Genomic DNA, 24,074 nt, shown 5'->3' on the forward strand with positions numbered 1-24,074 from the left:
TTGCAGTGAGCCGAGATCATGCCACAGCATTCCAGCCTGGATGACAGAGTGAAACTCAGTCTCAAAAAAAAAAAAAAAAAATTTAAAGGGCATGCTACTTTTTATTATTAACAGGAATGCATAATTAAAATTATGAGATCACTGCTATCAACAACAGGAAATCATCAAGTTTTAATGTAAGGAAGCGACGTGATTAAAAAACTGCTTTACTGTCTTGGTGATGAGATCTGTACCACAAACCTTAGCACCATGCAATCATGCAATATACCCATATAACAAACCTGCACATGTACCCCTGTATCTCAAATAAAAGTTGAAATTAAAACACACACACACACACACACACACACATCCCAAAAATGAAACCAAAACAAAACAAAAAACCCCAAACCAACCTGTCTTGATATCACCTTCACTAATACTAAGATGTTCTTAGGCAGCAACTGGAAAAGTCTATGTGGAGAATTTAGTGATGAACAATATTAACTACACTGAGTATCTTATCAGCTCGTCAGCATCAGATCTCATTCAGTAATGCAATTACTTATTTGGAGACCATAAAGCTATAGGTGAACAGTTTGATCCTCAGTTATAACAGGTGAAAAGTTAGGCAGCACTTGTCTGTTTCTTTGTTCAAAGAGTGTTAGTCTGAAGCAGGAGGCTGATCTAGTTCTCTTTCTTACTGGGCCTGGTATAGCCTGTTATATGCTAGAACTATGCTAAGAGGTTAAAAGGACAGAGAGGAGCTCAGGCAGTATCTCTGACTAGCGGAACTCACAGCCTAGTGGGAGAAAAATGCATGTATACAATAATTAAAACAGAATATGTGCTATAACCAAGATGTTAACACAGGAAAAACCACCAACTCTGCCTACATGTACGAAGAAATAAAGGAAGACTATAAAGATGTTGCAAAGTCTTGAAGGAAAGCAGGAGTTTAAGTAGACAAAAGGAAGAAGAACATTCAAGGCAGAGGGAAGTATAAGCAAAGACCCAAAGGAGGTAAGGGAAAGGGCCGTGCTGTTTTTCTACAGAAACAATGTTCCAGGCAGAGAAAACAGCAAGACAAAGTCCCTGAGGGGAAAATATGCTTAGCATGTTCAGAAGCAGCAAGGGGGTTGTGGCTGGAGTGGAGTAAGCAGAGGGGAGACTGCAGGAGATGAGATCACAAAGATAGTAGGGGTGGGGGTTAGAATATGTGGGGTCTCATAGCCATTTTAAGGGCTTTGGCTTCTACTATGAATAAGATCAAATGTAGGCCAGGCACGGTGGCTCATGCCTATAATCCCAGCACTTTGGGAGGCCGAGGTGGGCAGATCACTTGAGGTCAGGAGTTTGAGACCAGCCTGACCAACATGGTAAAACCATGTTTCTACTAAAAATACAAAAATTAGCTGGGCATGGTCGTGGGTGCCTGTAATCCCAGCTACTTGGGAAGCTGAGGCAGGAAGGAAATCGCTTGAACCCGGGAGGTGGGGGTTGCAGTGAGCCGAGATCATGCCATTGTAGTGAGCCGAGATCCCGCCATTGCAGTGAGCTGAGATCCTGCCGCTGCACTCTATCCTGGGTGACAAAGCTAGACTTTAGTGTTCATAGGATCACTGGCTACTATGTTGAGAACAGACTAAAGGGCAAAAGCTGGAAAAATAGGAGGTAGTATTCAGAGACTGAAAGGCGTGAAGTGAGATTGCACAGGAGTTGCAGTGATTGGGTATGGCATGATTTGATGGTAGAGGGTATGACCATAAGACTAAGTGGTTAAGAAAGGCAAAGGATAAAACTGTTGGGCGAGGTCAAGGAACTAAGTTGCTAATAATAGTTAAAATAGCAACGTTTGGAGGTGATTTACTTACTTATATTCTGGAGCTAAGTTGCTAATAACAGTTAAAATAGCAACGTTTGGAGGTGATTTACTCACTTATATTCTGAAATGCTTTCTTAACGGAAAAAGAAGAGCTGTGGTTAATGAAATGGAAAGTGTACCTAAGAAAGTTTTGCATATCTGGGCATTATTTTATAGTGAATGCAGTATAAGAGGTTTGAGAATTGCTTGTCTCAAGTGGACTTACTTGGCTGCTGCTTGCAGACCACAGGCTCTGATAATCTGGACTGAGATGGAGACAGTTCGGGCAGCAAGAACTCCCCCTGCTGTTCTTGGACTACGTCTGTACCTTAGGATCACATCCAGGAAACCTGAAGAATGAGGACACAAGGAAAGAAGGCTGGTCAGAAGAATCTCTGTTCTACCAAACCAGAAAAGTTTAGTCAGGAAGGAAGGAAGAGGATAAACACTACAATAAACAATAAGGGCAATGAGAGAATCTGTCCTTGTCAGAATCACATTCTTTAGGGTTAATAAAGGCTTAACAGGTTGCTAATTTACTTTACTTTCAAGAAATTATGGTTTACAGATTTAATTCCTTGCCAAGATTACACAACTACTGAAGGCAGATCACTGCTCTCAACAATGGGAAATCAAGCTTTAATGTAAGGAAGCGACATGATTAAAAAACTGCTTTACTGTCTTGGTGATAGGATCTGTACCCCAAACCTTAGCATTATGCAATACACCCACATAACAAACCTGCACATATACCCCTGTATCTAAAATAAAAGTTTTTATCCCCAATTATGTTTATAGAATTGAGATGGGCTCTAGCCATCCTCTTCTAAGACTTTCAAAAGGTTTCCACACCTCACATACTTCTGTCACCCTCCTTCCATCACCATCTGAAATATCTTTCTCATGCTACCTTTTCATAAAAACTCTATCATCCTATTGTCACATTTCAGGGAAAGCTTTAAGGAATAACAGAACAAGCTGATAGGGGAAAGTTAGGAGGAACAACTCAAACTTAATCATGGTGACATGAAACCTATTGTTTTGGCAGATACTCTTTTTTTTTTTTTTTTTTTTTTTTTTAAGACAGAGTCTCACTCTGTCACCAGGCGCCAGGCTGGAGTGCGGTGGCTCGATCTTGGCTCACTGCAACCTCCGCCTCCCGGGTTCAAGCAATTCTCCTGCCTCAGCCTCCCGAGTAGCTGAGACTACAGGCGTGCGACACCACGCTCAGCTAATTTTTTTGTATTTTTAGTAGAGACGGGGTTTCACCATGTTGGCCAGGATGGTCTCGATCTTTTGACCTCGTGATCTGCCCGCCTCGGCCTCCCAAAGTGCTGGGATTACAGGCGTGAGCCACCATGCTCGGCCTGTTTTGGCAGATACTCTTAAGCAAGCATGTACAGCAACTTGATTTAAGAGGTTAAATCTTGTTATCTGATGATAAATTTGGAGGGTACATCATCCTGCTGGAAGCATTAGGATGTAATATCATTCAAATCTCCAAATTCTAATTAATCCCCTCCCAACTTTAAACCCTCGCCTTTTCTTCCCTTACAGTGAATTCCTGGTTTATGTTAACTGTCTTCTACCAATCTCCCATCTGCTCATGTTGGCTTGGAATAATAATTCTCTGAGTGTAGCATATAATACTTAGAATTTATGGCACGAGGGCTTAAAAAACGTTTGCTGAAATTAAAGGTGAAATGAGACAAACAACATTTATACAAACTCCATGGAGCTATGAGTTTTCCAGAATTGTACACAAAATTGGCAGTGTATATTCTATAATCGTTTTTTCCAAGAGAAGGTGTCTTACAGGTTTCATCAGATCCTCAAAAGGGCAAATACCTCAAAATGTGAAGAATCACTAATTTAGAGAAAAAAGGGATTTTTAAAATGTCTACTATATATTTTATATATTTTAATGTATACTGATTTTGAAAGGAAAAGACAAACTTGGTTTTTTTTTTTTTTTTTTTTTTTTTTTTTTTAATTTATTTTTTTTTTTTTTGAGATGCAGTCTCGCTTTGTCACCAGGATGCACCAAGATCATACCAGTGCAGTGGTGTGATCTTGGCTCACTGCAACCTCCACCTCCTGGGTTCAAGTGATTCTCTGGCCTCAGCCTCCCAAGTAGCTGGGACTACAGGCATACACCACCATGCCCGGCTAATTTTTGTATTTTTCAGCAGAGATGGAGTTTCACCATGTTGGCCTGCATGGTCTCAATATCTTGACCTCATGATTCACCTGCCTTGGCCTCCCAAAGTGCTGGGATTATAGGTATGAACCAAACTTGTTTTTAATTACCTGATGACTGGTTCCTCAATTCTTTCCTGTCCTCAATCATGGAGGTTAAAGGGAGATTAAAGGTCTGTATTCCCACATCCTCACGATGCTGGGTGGTTACCATAGCACAGATCCTTGATAATGGCAAGGTTCCTTTGGCGACCATCTGGTCTCTCACATTAGGAAAATAGTATCTGTAAACCATAAAAGCACAAGTCAGAAGAATTAAATGATAAATGATTCCATCTGCCCCAGAGATCAGCCTTCATTTCCTGGTTATCTTTGGTGCCTGATTGTTCTGTGTTGGTAGTATGCAGCTATGGTGTCTGGCTAAATTTATTGCTCATTACATGGAGAAGGAACTCCATAAATTATACCCTGAGTTTAGGACAAAGCCCAGCTTCCCACAAGCTTTCTGTTTGAGGTTCACATGCCTTGAACCTCTGGGGTGGCGGGGGAGCCATTCCTAAAAGCTTCTATCCTGCAGCAGTAAAAGTGGTTGAAAGTGGAGCAGGCCCAATATTTTTCAGGGCTTACTTTCATCTTCATGCTGAGGCCCCTCTAATTAGAAGGGTAATGAGGATCTGTCAGTACCTACTCTATGTCCTTCTCATGTCAAAACAATCCATTCTTAGATAGCCAAGTTGTAACTCAAACCTAGGTGGTTTTAAAAATCTTTTTTGTACTTGGCTTACAATTAATTGCATTTAGGAAAATGTTCTTGCATGTGGATGGTACTCATTCTTAGTTCTGTTCCTGATGCTGTTTCCTTTCCTCTTGTATTTATACTCTCTTAATCATTTTAGTCGGTTTGTCGATGGTGCAGATGTAAAGGGGTAGGTTGAACATCTGTATTTAGGGCAGTATTTTCCTGGAAATCTACCAATGTCTGTAACATTGAGTGGATTTATATTTTATAAAGACTGCTCTTCTGGTGGTGGGAAGAACAGGTTACAAGAAATGAGTTTAGAAGTGGGAGACCAGTTAGGAGGCTATCACAGTCATTTAGGCAAGATATGAAAAGGGCCTGAACTAAATAAGGCTTTAAGGGAAGCATAAAAAAGGTGACTGATACGTTTAACACACAATAGGAGGTAAAATGAACAAGACTTCCATTTCCAATGTAAGTGGTAATTAAAAATATGAAATACAATGGCTCACGAGATTCTAATAACTTAAACAGATTTCAGTAAAAGCTGGAGAAGAGTCACTGTCAAATCCAAATAATATAAGACAAGGCAGAAGGGGCTGCTTAGCTTCCTTACAATAATTCAACCCAGGCTGGCTAGGAATAGGATGCTTTATGATTGTACACTTCCTTCCTAGGCATAGGACTGTGGTCTCCATACTGTACCTGTACCAGACTTCAAACTGGACTCCACCTCCAGGGACGATGCCCTGTGCAGAGAAGGCACTTAGTAGAAGCCTTTGCACTGGAACTTCAGCTGGCAACAGGAGAGAGTGATGGTGGTCACTGTTAAAGATGGGATCCGGAACACAGAGTGTGGTTGCAGTTCTGAAGGGCTTCAGAGTAATTCCTTCGGAAAAGAAAAGCATTTCAGAATAATCCAACACATGACTTAGTGTTTTTTTCTTCTTGCATGTTCTTCCAGTGAATATTACTTAGTAATTCCCTAGTAGCTATGGCTCCCTAAGGTCCCATGCTAATATAGAAGAAAAAAATCCCTTTGTTTTTTTTTAATTATAGCCACCTTAGTGAGTATGAGATGGTATCTCATGGTAGTTTTGATTTGCATTTCCCACATAAGTAATGATGCTCAGTATCTTTGTATTTGCTTATTATCCATTTGCATATCTTTGGAGAAATATCTATTCAGATCATTTGCCCACTTTTTAATTGGTTTTTAAAAAATAATTGATTTGTAAGGGTTCCTTACATATTCTGTATATACAGATCTCTTATTTGAACCTCAAAATCAATACTGGCAGTGCTCTGGCAATCACTCTTGAAGATACACTGAATGGCGAAAAATTTGAGTCACCTGGTCTGTTCCCAGGTGAGAACAAGGTGAGAGTCTGCCTTCTTGTTTTGGCTCTCAGAGATTACCAGAAGATGGTGACAGCAGGGGGCAGTGCAGAGGCTTCCGCTCTGGGTACAGTAGGATGGAGTGTGAATCCCAACCTTGGCATTTGTTAGTGGGGCAGCCCCAAGCAAGTCACTTAACGCTTGTGAATCTCATTTTTTTCTTTCATAAAATAAAGAAAACAGAGTCTACCAGGAAAAGTTGTTTTAGGAGTTAAGGTAATGATCTATGTGAGATATGTATATGGACATATTTCCCTTAGGAGCAATGGTTCAGTATTCCTTAATTCAGCATTCATAGTGGCTTTATAGAACATAACTACTATGAAGAATGAGAATCAACACTATGTGCATAGATAAGAGTAAGTGGACATGTAAAGGATATAAGATGGGGCAAAATGCAAACAATTGGTAGATCTAGGTAAAGAGTATACAAAAGTTCTTCCTACTATTTTTACAGGTTTTTGTAAATTTGAAATTATATAAAAATAAAAAGTTGCAAAAATAGTTAAAAAAAACTTGGCCTATTTCCTGTTTTACTGCCCAAGTAAGACTAGAAATATTCAACAACACAAAATTCACTCAGGAAAAATAAATTCCTAAGTATAATCCGATAAAATAACCATATAAGAATGAGAAAGCCTAATCTCCTAAACCTACCATTTTCAGGGAACTCAGGTCCTTTCTGCACACCGGATTGTGAGTGCTGAACTGGAAAGTGGTACTGGATATAACAATCTGCTTCTCCCCAGACTGTCGCCTGAAAAGTGGTTAGCCCTTGAAGCATCTTTACACAGATCTCAAAGCAGTGCTCCATCAATCCATTTCCTCGGTCCTCTGCCTATTAAATGAAGCAGAAACACTGGTGAGCTTTAAACGATAACTTGCTTAGAATATTCCTGCTTCTCTATGAAGTCTGAGTATAGATAAAGAGGTAAGTATAATTAGTTGATACTAAAACAGATACTTAATTTTCATTGTGTATAACTCTCACAACTGCTCACTGTAATTAGGCTAAACAGGATGTACATCTGACTATGAGACTGGGTCAATATTAGGAAATCCACTAAATGTAATTCAGTACATTAATGGAACAAAAAAATGATTAACACAAACGCTGAAAAGGCATTTGATAAAATTCAACATTTGTTCCAGATAGAAGTTCTTAATATACTAAGAACAGAGTCATTCCCTTCATAGGAAAAAGAATAAATAGTAAATTTAGAATAAATTCTACATTTAGAATAGTAATTAGTACCTGTTTACTTCAAATAGGTACTGTTATGTCCAGTTTGCTTCAAATAGGTAGTTATGTCCAATTTGCTTCAAATAGGTACTGTTATGTCCTATTTGAAGCAAACAGGTACTAATTACTATTTCTAAACCAATTGAGGATAATGCCAGGACTGTCCAATAATGGTAAGGGCTACTTGGGGAGATAATGAAAACACTGTTACTAAAGGTAATAATAACAATTAATCATGCATTTATTGAGTATTTACTATGAACCACGCACTATACCAAACACCTCACCTTTATTAGGTAATTTAACATGCAGAGCTAGGAACAGTGGAACCAGGTTTACACTTACATAGTCTGACTCCAGAGCCAGTGTTCTTTATCCCTATTCTATAGAGCAGATATCAGACAATGAATTATTCAGGAAAATTCAAAGGGGGAATTCAGGATTCCTGGTAAGAGTTGAGACTATATTATATATATGTATTGAATATTTTAACTACTAATCCAAAAAATCTAGAACAGAGATTGTATTAGGTCTTTGCTTTGAAATCCCAAAATATATTTTAGCAATACCTGCTCAAAAATTTTCCTTAGCAAAACAGAAAACTTGCAATTTGACTCCCTGAGGCAAAAACATTGGGAAAAAAAATCTCTCAGAGTCATAGCAGCTACTTAATTTGGCTTTACAGTATTATAGTAATTCTACACTTCAGTTCTGCAAATCGTGAATTGGATGAGAGACATGAGTATAGGAGGAAAAACAATTGTTTTTATAGATATCTAATCCCACAGGTAAATCTTCCAAGGATTTCCTCAGTGCTTGTAGTGAGAAACATTTTCTAACCTTTAGTAAGGAATTTAACAAAATCTGAGTCTACACTGCAAGGTGAGAGGCATATAATGCCTAAACAGACTTGGGGAAATTAAGATGATTTTTCTTTATTTGTGCTTTTATGTAATTTTCAACTTGAAAAATACAATTATCTATTGACAAACAATAATATCTAACAAATAACTGGCTGAGCGTGGTGATTTATGCCTGTAATCCCAGCACTTTGGGAGGCTGAGGTGGGAGGATCACTTGAGGTCGAGTTCAAGATCAGCCCGGCCTGGGCAACATGGTGAAACCCCATCTCTACTAAAAATAGAAAAATTACTAGGCATAGTGGTGGGTGCCTGTAATCTAAGGTACTTGGGATGCTGAGGTGGGAGAATCCCTTGAACCTGGTTGGTGGAGCGTTGTAGTGAGCTGAGATGGCACCACTGCACTCCAGCCTGGGCAACAGAGAGACCTCACCTCACCTCAAACAAACCAACAAAAATATAACAAATAACTAAGAAAAATTTACAGGAAATAAACTATAACTTGCTAAAAGTTATTTTCCTAATAGTTCTTTCCCTGCTAGAGACATTTAAATTTGTCATTTGGGTTCAGACTTAAAAATATAACATACTTAAATGGTATGGATACTGAGATTTGGCTGTACTAGTAAAGACAACAAATATAAGATACAGTAGTATATGACACAGTGGAATAAAAACTGAACTTGAAGTCAGAAGACCTGTGTCTGAATCCCAATGCTCTCATTCTTAGTTATGTGACCCTAGACAAGTAACCTAACCTCTTTGATTCCGTCTCATCACCTATAAAAGAGAATAACAATGACCCACTTCATATAGTTGTTAGGAAAATAAACGTGAGAATGTATGTCAATGTGCTTTTTCAACTGGACAGCACAATACAAAAACAAATTACTCTTAAATTACTAGTAGATAAGCAGGGACTTAACAGTGACTTTCCAGCATGGACTCAGCCAATAAGCAGAGTAAGATTTTGCTGGCTTACATTTGGGATCACTCTCCACTCCCAATTTTTTTTAAAGGTAATTAAGCTAGTAAATTAGATAATTAAGATTTGGTTGTTCAATTGGATTTTCTTTATGAATTCAGGGAGCTAAGAGGGACACAGAGATCCATTTAAATCATAACAGAAAATTACTAATGATTCCTTTGATTTACAGCAAGCACTGGAGTGCACGTTATGTTCTTTTGATGAGGCTTTCATGACAGAAATAAAGGATCTGGGCAATAAATTCACTAAAATATGCAAGAGAAAATGAAATAATGACTTTGTAAACCATAGCATTTACTACCATAGCAACAGAAGCTACAGTTCGCTGGTCCAGGAAATGGGCTGGCCTACGGCTGAAGGAGGGGAGTGTTCCTTCTTCATTCTTTAATCTTTGTAGTGCCATTATTTGATCTGAAGAACCCATAGCTAAAAAGACTCGAAGACTCCCATTTTGGTGGCCTGAAAACACGTCAATCACAGGCATGTAGCGGTCAACAGCAACAACTGGGTACTGGGCATCCAGTAGCAGGCGAGAAATCTTAGGATCTCTAGAGGGGGAGAAATTGTGAATAAGCAAATAACAATCATCAATCATATCATAGAGTTGTTTTAGTTCTTTCTTGACTCATTTTTTCAGTTTGTTAAAAATAGATCTGAAACTAGAAAAGTTATAGTGTTTTAAAAAATATGTGAATCGAGGCAGGGTGCGGTGGCTTACGCCTGTAATCCCAGCACTTTGGGAGGCTGAGGTGGGTGGATCACGAGGTCAGGAGTTCAAGACCAGCCTGGCCAACATGGTGAAACCCTGTCTCTACTAAAAATACAAAAATTAGCTGGGTGTAGTGACAGGTACCTGCAATCCCAGCTACTCAGGAGGCTGAGGCAGGAGAATCGCTTGAACCCGGGCGGCAGAGATGGCAGTGAGCTGAGATTGCGCCACTGCACTCCAGCCTGGGTGACAGAGTGAGACTCTGTCTTAAAAAAAAAAAAAAAAAAAGTGAATCTGTCAGTAACCAACCAAATAAAAATTATCAGGCAGAGAAGTTCAAAATGCAGCAATTTGAAGGCAGGGAATGCTGTCTGATATGTCTTTGTAGCATTACGGCCCCAAGTCCAGTGTCTGTGATCTGAGCAGTATCTCATGGAGCTTTACTAAAGTGCATTATTTTACAGGGAGAAACTGTGGTCAACTAGGAAGAATGTGGACTTTGGTGTTTGACAGATAAGGTTTGGATAGTATTACCAATATCTACCATCTACTGAGTGCTTAGTATGTGACAGGCATTTTATAATGTTTCTAATCCTTCTAATGAAGTAAAGGTTGATATTATCCACTATTAATGGATGAGAAAAGCTATATTTAAAGAGGTTAAGTAACTTAGCTAAGGATACACAGCCAGTAGGAGGTTAAGTTGGGATTCAAGCTCTGACAAATGATTTATATTACCATGCTGAATCTTAGTTCTGCCACTTACTTGCTGTGTGACTCAGGCAATTCATTTAACATTTGAGTCTGTTTTGTCATTTGTAAAATGTAGGCAATGAAAAAACTTCCATCAAAGGGTGGTTGTTAGTACTAAACTGAGATAATATATAAAATACCAAATATGATGCGTGGTACATGGAAAGTGCCCAATAATTGGTAGCTACTATTGTTTTACTCACTCTCACAAAGAATGAGATCTAATGGAATGAGAAGTAAAGTGGAAGAAGGGTAACACCAGACCAAACTAACATAATTTAAGAAAAAAAGGAAAACTAATAGCCCACAGCAGACAGTGGCATCCATGATTCCAGCAGGATTCCTTAGCCTGGCCATGATTTCCAATGTTACTGTTGTTAAGTATTAATACTTAGCTGTCCACAGAAGGTATATCCATGTATTTTCTCTCTGGATCTTCATGATTGTTCCATAAGAGAGATAGGGAATCTACTATCACCCTCATTTTACAGATGAGGAAAGTCAGAGAGGTTAAGTGACTTTTGCAAGTTAAAGGACAAATTTCTTCATTTGTAAAATAGGGGTAATAATAATATTTTATAGGGTTATAGTAAAGCTCAGATGAACTAATGCCTACAAAGGTGCTCTTTGTAAAATGTAAAACACAACATTTACAACATAGAACTGGCTGGGCGCAGTGGCTCACGCCTGTAATCCCAGAACTTTGGGAGGCTGAGGTGGGTGGATCATGAGGTTAGGACATTGAGACCATCCTGGCTAACATGGTGAAACCTCGTCTCTACTAAATATACAAAAAATTAGCTGGGTGTGGTGGTGCATGCCTGTAGTCTCAGCTACTCGAGAGGCTCACGCAGGAGCATTGCTTAAACCTGGGAGGTAGAGGTTGCAGTGAGCTGAGATTGCACCACCGCACTCCAGTCTAGGTGACAGGGTGAGACTCTGTCTCAAAAAAACCAAAAAAAAAACCAAAAAAAAACCCCCAAAGCAAAAGAACACAGAAGTATGAGAAAGTTGCTAGGAAAGAGGCCAGTGCTAAAACAATTAAAAATCAGAATCTTGAGTCAAAATAAAAAAGGAACAGTTTGTATCGAGGAATGAAATAAACTTCGGGTTAATCAATACCCCACCTATGTGTTAAAAGTAAGGTGGAGTAATTAAACCCGAAGGTCTAAAAGATAATATTCATTATAGGAAACTTGCAAATAGCTTGTGTGAGCAATAGTGAAGTTCTGTGACAGAATGGTAAACCACTAGTTTTGTGAGGTGGTAACTTTTGGCAGTAGAGCTTTTTGGTGAAGAGTGTGGACCCCAGAGCCATGCTATTTTAGATCCTAACCCTCTACATTATGATATATGTGACAAGTAATTTAACTTCTCTGAGTCTCTGTTAATTCATCTGTACAAAAAAGCAAATTAAAGTACCTGCCTCAGAGGGTTGTCAAAAAAGATTAAACGACTTGATGTATGAAAGGTTTTCAGTATGGTGCCTGAAACATGGTAAGCAATATCTGTAAGACTGCTTTAGAATGGGAGAAAGAGCAGCAACTGTGGTGGAATTGAAAAAAAGTCTTTCAAGGAGTTACTGGGCTATTCATGTTTGCACATCAAAAGAGTTCCTTTTCAGTCCATACAAAGTTAAAGATGCAAAATAAAGAATACTGCAAAAGTTCCTATTTACTTGAATGACATGTAAAACTGGTGGAGGGGAAGTTTCACCAGCCCGAGCAGCTTGTCCTGTCCTGGGCTCCACACCTTATTCCAAGTTTCAATTACCATCACGTTGTTCTTAAGCCTTTCCAGGTATGTGGAAGACAGAGAGACAGGAATCACCTAGGAGAGAGGAACAACCAAAACAAACAAAAAACTCAAACCTGAGACAAATATTAACTTATACTTTCATTCAATAAACATTTACCAAAAGCCTACTGTTAACACACAGTGTTATGAGCTAAAGACATACAAATAAAACTTACTAGCAGTCTGCTGTTAGAGACTAACACATAAAGGCCAGATACAAAACAATGAGTTCTCTGCTGACAAAGCTCATACAGGTGGAGCTTTGAGGACACAGAGAAGGTTGTTAAATATGTCAAACATGGTGCCTACCAAACTCGTCCAACCCTTTCTAAGGCAAAGTGATCCACTAGTAAATCCCACAGAAAGAAAGATGTTTTTGAAACAAGTATGCACTGACTTGACAAGAGTTGAGTATTTTATCAAAGGGCAGCCAATCCACTGTCTGGATAGCATTTAATAAAATGGCCAAGTGCCAAAAGTTTTGCATAACAGGTGTCACAGTAAAGAGCAAAGCCAACTGTTCCTCTGGAAATCTGAAGTGATAAATTAATATTTGAACATGTTTGAATTCGTTTTTAATGAATACCTAGTACATGCCAGGCAATGTGTTAGCTGTCAAGTGTGTTCAATGTAAAATTACTTCAGAACTGGCCAGCTGGTAGTTGAAAAGGACAAGTCACAGGGAGAACCAGAGATCTAAGCCAAGAGCAGCTTTGTCAAATTAGTGGTAGAATCAAGGGCTCACCAATTTGAAGAAACCCGAGCTGTAGGGACAACTGTAATAGTAGAAGGGAGATAGACCCCAATGTTAAAACCAATAGAAAACATAAAAGGCAAAAAGGGTGAAATTAGAAGAGGGATGATGAGAGGAAGACACCAGAAGAACAGAACAGAGCTACTTCTGTATCCACCTAAGAAACACTTGGTGGACACAATCCTAATGTTTGTATCCTGAACACATTTCTGTTCCTTGAAACCAAAAAAAGTAAAACTAACATAGCAATCTAACCTCTAAATAAGGAAGTTGCAGGCAGCTTCTGGGACAAAGCAACCTTAAATCTCAAGGATGAGCAGGAGTTAACTAACACAAAAAGCTCCGCTTCAGTGGTGTCATGAAGGCTTAAAGGAAATTCAAGGCAGAAGAAAGAACACATATAAAGATACAGAAGTAGCAGAGAATATGCAGGAAACTCTAGTAGCTGAGTACAGCTATCTAGTATGAAGGGAAGAATGCAGGAGTTGAGACTGGAGAAGTACATATAGTCAGTTTCCAAAGGGTCTTGGATGCCAAGGATTTGCATTCCATCTTGAAGGACATGGGGAATCACTGAAAGGTGTTAAGCAGGGAAGTAAAATGTCTGGGTTAGTGCTTTAGAAAGGTCATTCTCATTGGTACATACAGGAGGGAATGCATAGAAAGAGAGATCGGAAAGAGCTAGACTGGTCTGAAGGCTATTTGGAAGGAGGGTGAGGGTTTGAATGGAAGTAGTGGCAGTGGAGTGAAGGTAGAGGGATGTGTTCCAGAGATAATTAAGTTCATAGCATCTATTGGACTTGGTAAATAATTACACATGAAAAAGTTAAGGACAACTAACAGGTTCTACTTAGGTGCCTGAGTAAATTATAATATGAATTAGGGCAGACAAAAAGAGGAAGAACAGATTTGGAAGAAGTGAAAAATTCAGATTTGAACATGTTTGAATTCGTTCTTTCATTTACACATCTTTAGTGAATACCTAGTATGTGCCAGGCAATGTGTTAGGTGCCAAGTGTAAACTGCTTCTGAGATATCCAGGTAGTAATGACTAGCAGGCAGTTAGATACAGAAATCTAAAACTAAAGGGAAATGTCTGGCTCATATAGAAGTGTAGATGTGGAAGTTATCTTCATAAAAATGACTGCTGAAGCTGTGTGACTAGATGGGATGACCATGGGGGAAAGTGGTTTGATTTGGACAAGTGCCAGCAATGGAGTAATGAGTGGAAGCACCAACAATTAAAGGAAGAAGTACTAGGGTTACTACAGTTTTCCTGGTTTTCCTCCTGGCCCAATGACTGAAAAAGAACAGCTTCCAGTGAGGAAGAAAATAAGACAGTGGAGTTACAAAAACCAAGAGAGAAAACAATTTAAGCACCCTGTTATACAGAGAAATCAAGTTAAGATGAATATTGAAGTAAATAGAAGAATAAATGAGAGTGAGGAGAAATATATAAAATAAAATAATAAAGAAGGAGAGACTAGAGAATGATGGGGAGGTTTAACTGATCAAAGGCTTAGAGGAAGCAGAAAGGAATAGAATCCCAAAACTCAGGAAAAAAGAAACAGTAAGAAACCATGTGAACTAAGACAGAATAGAAATAAAGACAAAAAGTTTTCAAATGCTGACAATGTCTTTCCCTCTTCCCATCCAACAGTAGGACTGAATCTCTACGCCAGATAATTACAAAGGTTCCTTCTAGTCTGAACATTCTAGATTTAAGATGAAATTATGATTTGGGAAGAATTTGTCTGCCACCCCCATATTCCTTTAATGGATATGGAATGTACTAAGTTACCTGAGAAAAGTTAAAGACTGGTTGTGTTGTGCCCCATGCGATGACAGATCTGGTGGCTTCCTCTGTGCTGAAGAGTTTACAATTTAAATAAACATTGCATGGTGGTTGTTTCTCAGATTCTCCAATAATAAAGTCTTTCCCATCTGGCACCATCAATAGCACATGCAACAGTAAAGCACTCTCTATTGTTGACTTATTTGTCTGATTGACTAAATTACGGGAGGCTGGCATAGCCATGAAGGTTGAAGGATACGGTGCTATAGGGCTTGGTGACTTTTGGCTGGGGAGCACCAAGTTCTGTGCTTTCTTTGCAGTTTCCTCATGAATTTGATTTAAGTTTTGTGGATTTTTGGTACAGGTCTTATCTTGGTTAAGTTCTGGTAGTGCCTTATTTGGACTTGTAGGAGCACAAAGTGGGGTATAATGGGTGTTGCCACTTAACTTAGAATTGACACCAGTGAAATCTTTGTTATCTGTAACAAGCTCCATGGTTACCTATGAAATACAAAAGAAGAGTCAATAAGAATGTCCTTTTGAATTGGAATTAGAATTTTGAGGCTGGAAACAACATCAGATTATTAGGAAATGAATTAACTCATCCTTAGACACTCTAATAGTAAGAATACTAACAGAATGCATATACATTAACTTGCCAGACTAAGAAAAACTAGACAGATCATTTAACAATAACAAAAGATGAGCCTGGAAGATCCAGTTATGCCAGAATATAAAAAAGTTCCCAGAAAAGAATGGAGACATGTTTAAAGGACCCAGAATCCAATTGAAGAGGCTCCTGCTGACTAAATCTAGGCAATTTAAGCATCAGAGTGAATAACAATACAGTAATGGATTATAACCTACTGAATAATATAAGAATCTATGAATCCATCCTGATATAAAACAAATATGGGAGAAGCAACAGCTCCTCTGTATAGAGTGCCAATTAATAAATGCACAAGAGATGGCAGAGTCAGAAATCACCATTTGACAATCATCACAGTAATAAGTGATTCAAGTTAACCTAAGTAGGGGAAGATTCTTCAAAATAACTGGCTTTACTTTAAAAAAATATCAACATATTGAAAAATAAAGAAAGGCTGTGGAACTGGTCCCAACTAAAGGAGATTAGAAAGATCTGACAAAATAATAATCCTGGACTAGAAAAAAAATTTGCTATAAAGGAAGGCATTGGTATAATTTGTGAAATTTCAGTATAGACTGTAGATATAGTATCAATGCTATGCTAACTTTTATAACTCTAGAGTATTGTGTATGATGATGTCCTTGTTCTAAGGAAACACATAAAATATAAGCTAAAGAATTTAAGGGGAAAGAGGCATGTTGTCCAACTTACTCTCAAATAGTTTAGAAAAAATGTGTATGTACATGTATGGAGGAGGAGATAAAGGGACAGAAGGAGAGAGACAGAGAAGAGGCAGACAGACAATTATAAAGAAAATGTGACAAATAGTAAGACTTGGTGAGTCTGAGTAAAGGGTACTAAAAAAGTTTAAATGTTAAAAAGTAAAAAAAGAAAGGAATATAGGATAAACGATGAATTTGAAGAATGGAAGTGGTCACTAACTGATAGGAGACTCAATTACTAGGGGTAAAAGGTTCTTGCTGTTCCTTTGACCTGAAATCCATAAATGTTACACAGCAAGGTTCTTTTGCTCTATTGAAAATAGACAGCAATGTATCCAGAATAGTACTTCTCTCAAAAGAGCCAGAACAGAAAAAAATTTCTAGTTGATCAATCCTATTTATCACCCCGTTCTGATTTTAAACTTTGTAGTCTAGAATGAATCATGCAGGCAAAAACTATAACTTGGATAGCAAAGGAGTAAGGTGATGTTAATTTTTTGCAATAAAAATTGCAGAAGTTTTTAAAGCAAAGTAGTATATACTAAGACCAAGAAGAGACAGAAGACTTTCAAGAAGAAAAGGTGGTATGATAATCAATAACAAAAACACAGAGGCATGAACCAGCATGACACCTTACTGATTCTTTACATAGTGTGATATAGTTATTGGTAGAGAGGCTATAATAGAGAATGCTGAAACTATAGGCCAGGGTCATATAGTAAGCCTTGTACTTTATCCTTAGAGTGATTGGGAGCCATCACAATGTTTTAGGCATGACTGTGATGATTTTTTTTTCTTTTGAGGCAGTCTTGCTCTGTCGCCCAGGTTGGAGTGCAATGGTGCAATCTTGGCACACGGCAACCTCCACCTCCTGAGTTTAAGCGATTTTTGTGCCTCAGCCTCCTGAGTAGCTGGGATTACAGGTGTGTGCCACCACTCCAGGCTAATTTTTGTATTTTTAGTAGAGATGGGGTTTAGCCATGTTGCCCAGGCTGGTCTTGAACTCCTGAGCTCAGGCAATCTGCCCATCTTACCCTCCCAAAGTGCTGAGATTACAGGTGTGAGCTACTGCACCCGGCTGATTTTTAAAACTCACCAGGACAAAGCTATACTGAAACCATTCAGATTCTGCCATTGCACCTGAATACAAGGAAATAACCCTCTCTCCATTGAATTATATATCAGAATTCATTCCATTAGGCACACTTAGTCACTTCTTACCTTCTTTATTCCAATTACTATAGTCTAAGCCACCATCAATCATCTCTTTTCGGGACTAATGCCACAGCCCATTTTCCCTCTTTCCTCTTGCAGTCTATTCTCCACACAGTAATTTTGTAAAATGGAAATCAGATGATGTCACTCCCATGCTTCAACATCCTTTCCTTGGCTCTTAGGCTAAAATCTAAACGTTTTACCTTTACCTACAAAGCTCTGATGATATGGCTTCTACCTGACCATTCAACCTAACTTTCTACCACTCTCTTTCTTGCTCACTATCCTTTGGAAACATTCTATCCCTGATGACTCCAAGCCCAGTCCTGCTTTAGGGCTGTTGCACCTGTTATTCTCTCTGGAATGATTCTCTGTGCTTTCTACTTTCTTCTCTTATTCTTCAACTCTCACCTTCTATGTCACTTCCTTAGAACGATCTTCCCTGAACACCATCTCTTACTTTCTCCCAGGTACTATCACATCATACCATTTATTTCCATCATAGCACTTCCACTGCTCTATTTCAAGAGATGCTACACAAGATCAAACACCTTGCTTTTCTTGTTCACTGCTATATCCTCAGTGCCAGCCAATAATGCATACTCAGCAAAAACTTCTGATTTTCTGAATATATATCTACATACCTTGAGGGGGCCAAATGGAGTCTGATCATTTTCCTGTTGCACTGGAAGTTGGTCACTGAAAGACAGCAGGTCTGATTGAATGACAGCTCGTAAAGAAAGTGATGCAGATCCAATGACTTCTGGCTGAGGAAGAAAGGAGAGAGAACATTAGGTTAAATTAAAGAGAAGCCACAGGGGATCTTAACTGAAGTGACAACATACAATGGCTTATAAAGGAACCATGCAGGAAGTAAAAAGCTTAATTATCTGACTAAGACAGCTCCAAGTTACATCCCACATTCTGTCATATTTTGGTCTCTCTTCTGGCTTTTGATACTTGTGATCTCTATAAGATCACAGAGGGGTTCATAAGCTACAAAGTGGTTAGAAGATTATCTTTTTCTATTACTAAGAGTTAATCCTTACTCAAAATGTTCAACTTCACTATTAAAAATAAAAAATAAAATTTAGATGTCACAAATCTTTGCTCTTAAGACTAGGGAAATTATAACATTTAATATATCTAATGTTATCAAGGCTATGGAGAAACAGATTGTCATATGAGTAAAGCTGGAAATATAAACTGGCAATATACTTTTGGATGGTAAATGTGGTAATAATATTAAAAGCTTGAAATATTTATGCTCTTTGGCCCAGTAATTCGTTTCTGGGAATTTGTACCAAAGAAATAATAAACAGGCCAGGTGCAGTGGCTCATGCCTGTAATCCCAGCACTTTGGGAGGCTAAGGCAGGCAGATCACCTGATGTCAGGAGTTCAAGACCAGCCTGGCCAACATGGTGAAACCCCGTCTCTACTAAAAATACAAAAATTAGTTGGCCATGATGGCAGGTGCCTGTAATCCAAGCTACTCAGGAGGCTGAGGGAGAAGAATTGCTTGAACACAGGAGACAGAGGTTGCAGTGAGCTGAGACTGTGCCATTGCACTCCAACCTGGGCAACAAGAACAAAACTCTGTCTCAAGGCAAAAATGCTTTGAGAGATAATATATAAGATTAACTTAATCAGAACTGCAATCAACCAAGAGGTATGATAAAAAAAAAAAAGAGAAAGAAAAAAAAAAAAAAAAAAAAAAAGAAATAATAAACAATGCATAAAAAGCTTATATACAAATATGTACATGTTAAAAGTAGTTAACAGTGATAGATACCTAGCTGTCCAATAATCAGGAAGTATTAACATAGCACATTCATATGATGGTATAACATATAGCCATTAAAATGATATTCACTAAAAGTTTCTAATAATATTATTTATTATAATGTTTGATGAAAGTAGCATATTAAGTCACATATATCATAAGCCTTCAAATACTTGCACAATTGTTTGGAAAACATTAAATAGATTTTTTAAGAAAAATGAATAAAAACCCTCAAGATGCTAAATGATAAAAAGGAAGAATAAAAACTACACACAAAATTATACAACATATTGTATTCATTGGAAAAAGACAATGGAGATAGGGATAAATGTTAACAATAGTTATTTCTTGGTGACAGAATTACAGGCAATTTTTGCCTTTTAAAAAATATTTTTCAAGTTATCTACAAAAACATGTAAAACTCTTTTCTAGTTAGAAAAAAAATGCTAGTAACTAGGTATAGGAAAATAATTCAATATTAACTATATTGAAATGTTAGTAGAGTTTATCTTGAGGTTATGAAATTATGTGCCTTTCCTGCCCTTCCTATTTTGCTATAATTTTCCAAAAGGAACCTGTATTCCACATGTCTTCTGAAAAAAAACAAAAGAAAACAAGACATTCTTCATGCTATCCATACCAAACAAGAGGTCAAAAGATTATAAAGACTATTGTTTTATTGAAGGAAGTAAAAACTGCTTATAGTTTATTGATTTATGTCATGCTAGTTGAAAGCAATTTTATAAACTTGGAATTAGTTGATCAAAACTGCCACTCACAACTGTATTATTTTAGGCTTAGATACCTTATGTATTCTGTCTGCAAACAGGAAGTAGAATCTCAAATTAAGGCTAATAGCCTGTATCAATATAGTTACCTCTCTTTAGAAGGAAACAGCACAATAAAGAGGTTAAGAACTTGGGATCTAAAGACAGCAGATTTGTGATGGTGTCCTGGTTCTGTCTTTTATTAGACTGAGTGATCTTAGACATGTAATTTAATGAAATCTGTCTATTCATCTGTAAAATGAAGGTAATCATGTACCTAATTCACAGAGTTGTGGTGATTAAAATTGATAGTATGCTCATGTAGAGCCTTTAGCATTATATCTGGCCCAAGACAAACAGCAGAGATTAGTAGTAGTAGCAGTAGTAGTAATAATAATAATGGATTATTAGTACTGCCTGCATCTGAAGAAATTCCCAGTTTAGGCAAGAATATAATTTTAAGTATGCTCCAAATCCCTGGTGTGAAGGTAAGGTAAAGGCCAAAATCACTTGAAGTACCTTTTTCTGTGGCGTTTTCTTTGCATAAATTTGGAAAGTAAGGTTGGAATTCCACCAGTGGTCTATCATTGGGTCACCAAACTGTACTGGAAACACGAATCGCTGCTGGAACTTCACCTCTGTAAGGAGAACCAGACACACAGACACATGTCACACCACCCAACTGGAGTCATCATCAATGCATGCCTTGATACCACCCGCTTCCCTTTAAAATCTCCTACAGGAATCTAGTCAGTGTGATTCCACAAAAAGTGTTAGGGTTGTACGATTGAATGAGCAGGGGCAAAGAGAAAACCTTGGAGATAGTACACAGAAGACAGGTAGTGCTATGTTGCTCTGATTTGCTATGAGAAATGAATGCCAACCATATGAGTACTGGATGTGTAAGGAGACATATCTATATACTTCACTGGGTTTTAGGTAATAGGACGGTTTTTAAAAGACAGCTTGGTAGGTAGTGTACTAAAAGAAGGGGGCTGGCTGGAGGTGGAACAATGAGGGATAAACAGAAGAATAGAATAAAAACTACAATAACAAAAATAAGTTTATCTTCTGGACACTCCTACTGTCACAAACAAGGTATCAGATACTGATGTTAGTTAGCGGTGTCAGGTGAAGTAGAGTCTGTCTCTTGGGTGGAAAGGAAGGGGTTTCTGCTGTAACTATAAGTGTAAGTGGACAAAGTGATGGTGGTATTTGAGTTTGTGCTCATGGCTATGGAGCTTTAACTGGTAAATAAAAAGAATTTGAGACCAGAATCAAAGAATGTAAGTTAAAGCACCAGTTCTATTACTTACTATTACTTACCACCTCAGAAACAATTTATCACCTATAAAATGATCTTCCTGTCCATTCATTGCTAAGGCCCTTAAAACTGAGCATGAATCTGAAGAATCCTCACAAGAGGCCCAGTTATGAAGAGAATCTGCTATTTCTGGCATTCATTCAAATTTTAACCTACTGATTTCTCTCTCTGTTCATCTCTGGTCATTTTTTGCTTTGAGACAGAGCCTTGGTTTGTCGCCTAGGCTAGAGTGCAGTGGTGCAAACTCAGTTCAATGCAAGCTCCACCTCCCGGGTTCAAGGGATTCTCCTGCCTCAGCCTCCTGAGTAGCTGGGACTAGAGGTGTCTGCCACCATGCCCAGCTAATTTTTTTTTTGTGTGTGTATTTTTAGTAGATACAGGGTTTTACCATGTTAGCCAGGATGGTCTCGACCTCCTGGACCTTGTGATCCGCCCGCTTCCGCCTCCCAAAGAGCTAGGATTACAGGCGTGAGCCACCGTGCCCGGCCCATCTCTGGCCATATTAATTTGTGAGTCTATACTTTTCTTGGCACTCTTGGACAGGATCTGGACCTTGCTATGTGGATCAATGTACAGGAACTATGAACAAAAGGTCTAGGCCCAGGAAGCCCACATCCACTAGATCAGTTTATTTGTTTGCTCTACCTGGGAAAGGGAAGTACACACCTCATTGGTGTGTTGGTAGGATCAACTGAGGTAATAAAGGAAAAAGCACTTTGAACATTGTAAAATTCTTTACATACAAACAGAATCCTATTTCAACTTCTCTTACTATCTAGGTACGTTCTTGCACTGTTAGTATATTTCTCACATAATTCTCTGTTTCTTAAGCTCATTATTTTTACCACTGAAAGTGAGTTAAGGCAGTAAGTGAAGAAGAAATTCACGTAAATAACTTGCTAAAAGTGTCCCAGAGAAGATTTTTTTCAAGAATTGAAAGGATCCAGACGAACAGCTAGTCTAATCCATATTATTGTTAAGAGGGGCCCAGAGGTAAGAAAGCGATTTTGTCTAAGGCGCATGATTCATGTGTGGTATAATCAGAACTAGAACCCAGTCTTGCAATTCTTGGCTCAATGCTTATTTCACATTTCCCATATAATCCTTCTCAGAAAAACATGGAGAGAATCAATCACTTTGGCCAACAATAATAATAATGTTTAAGAAGCAATATAGATTAAGCACATTTGGAATCAAAATGGAGCTAGGCTGAAATTCTAGTTCTACCATAAACTAGCTGTGTGATCTTATATAAGCTACTTAATTAATTTATGTCTCAGTTTCCTCTTTCCTCATCTGTGAGTTTCCTCTTTCCTCTTTGTGTCCTGATATGCAAAACTTCCTAAGATACAAGGTTAAAGGCAAGGTGTAGAACATTGTATAGGTTGAGCAGCCAAAAATGCAAAATCTGAAATGTTCCAGAATCCAAGATTTTCTGAGTGCCAATATAATGCTACAGTGGAAAATATCATACCCTACCTCATGATGGGTCACGGTCAAAATGCTGTGAAAACTTTATTTCATGCATAAAATTATTTAAAATATTGCATAAAATTACTTTTAGGCTATGCATATAAGGTCTATATGAAACATAAGTGAATTTCATGTTTAGATTTGGGTCCTATTCCCAAGATATCTTATCAATGTATATGCAAATAATCCAAAATCTGATAAAATATGAAATCCTAAATACTTCTGATTCCAAGCATTTTGAAGAAAGGACACTCACCTTCTGTATGGTGCACTAACACTTGCAGAAACATAAGGAACGGGAGGCAGGGGAAGGAATAAACCAAGCTTGTCCGACTTGTGAGCCCACATGTGGTCCAGGACAGCTTTGAAGGCAGCCCAACACAAATTCATTAACTTTCTTAGAATATTGTAAAATTTTTTTTGTGATTTTTTTTTAAAGTTCATCAGCTATAGTTACTGTTAGTGCATTTTATGTGTGGCCCAAGACAATTCTTCCAATGTGGCTCAGGGAAGCCAAAAGATTGGACATCCCTGGAATAAACATATTTGCTGGTATCTATCTATCTATCTATCTATCTATCTATCTATAATGGCTTAAGGAAGGATATAAAAGCAGCAACCTTGTTTGTCTGTAAGGTGGCAACCATGGAATTTTGAACCATGTGAATGGATTATCTAGTTCAAAAAGGAAACAAACAAAGCAGAATAAAAATTTAAAAATCCCATGTTATCCTGTTTAATAAATTGTGTTGGGAAAACTGGCTAGCCATGTGCAGAAAACAGAAACTTAACCCCTTCCTGACACCTTACACTAAAATTAACTCTAAATGGATTAAAGACTTAAACATAAGACCTAACACCATAAAAACCCTAGAAGAAAACCTAGGCAAAACCATTCAGGACATAGGCGTAGGCAAGGACTTCATGACCAAAACACCAAAAGCATTGGCAATAAAAGCCAAAATAGACAAATGGTACCTAATCAAACTCCACAGCTTCTGCACAGCAAAAGAAACAGTCATTAGAGTGAATCAGCAAGCAAGAGAATGGGAAAAAATTTTC

At 38.1% G+C, this 24,074-nt stretch overlaps 1 protein-coding gene across 6 annotated transcripts in view; it reads right to left on the bottom strand.

Annotated features, from left to right (window-relative positions):
- The window catches only part of C2CD3 (C2 domain containing 3 centriole elongation regulator), a 160,935-nt gene that overhangs the window by 74,127 nt on the left and 62,734 nt on the right, over positions 1-24,074 (bottom strand). For all 6 annotated transcript variants that reach the window (XM_017532972.2, XM_017532971.2, XM_017532970.2 and 3 more), the window contains 9 exons: positions 20,735-20,853; positions 18,309-18,431; positions 15,085-15,579; positions 12,411-12,562; positions 9,572-9,818; positions 6,837-7,017; positions 5,487-5,670; positions 4,154-4,326; positions 2,070-2,193 (listed from right to left, as the gene is read on the bottom strand). In XM_017532972.2, the coding sequence (XP_017388461.1) occupies positions 2,070-2,193; positions 4,154-4,326; positions 5,487-5,670; positions 6,837-7,017; positions 9,572-9,818; positions 12,411-12,562; positions 15,085-15,579; positions 18,309-18,431; positions 20,735-20,853 (1,798 nt within the window). The remainder of the gene's footprint in view (positions 1-2,069; positions 2,194-4,153; positions 4,327-5,486; positions 5,671-6,836; positions 7,018-9,571; positions 9,819-12,410; positions 12,563-15,084; positions 15,580-18,308; positions 18,432-20,734; positions 20,854-24,074) is intronic.

This window comes from Cebus imitator, unplaced genomic scaffold, assembly GCF_001604975.1.
Source record: "Cebus imitator isolate Cc_AM_T3 unplaced genomic scaffold, Cebus_imitator-1.0 Scaffold79, whole genome shotgun sequence".
NCBI classification, from domain to species: Eukaryota; Metazoa; Chordata; class Mammalia; order Primates; family Cebidae; genus Cebus; species Cebus imitator.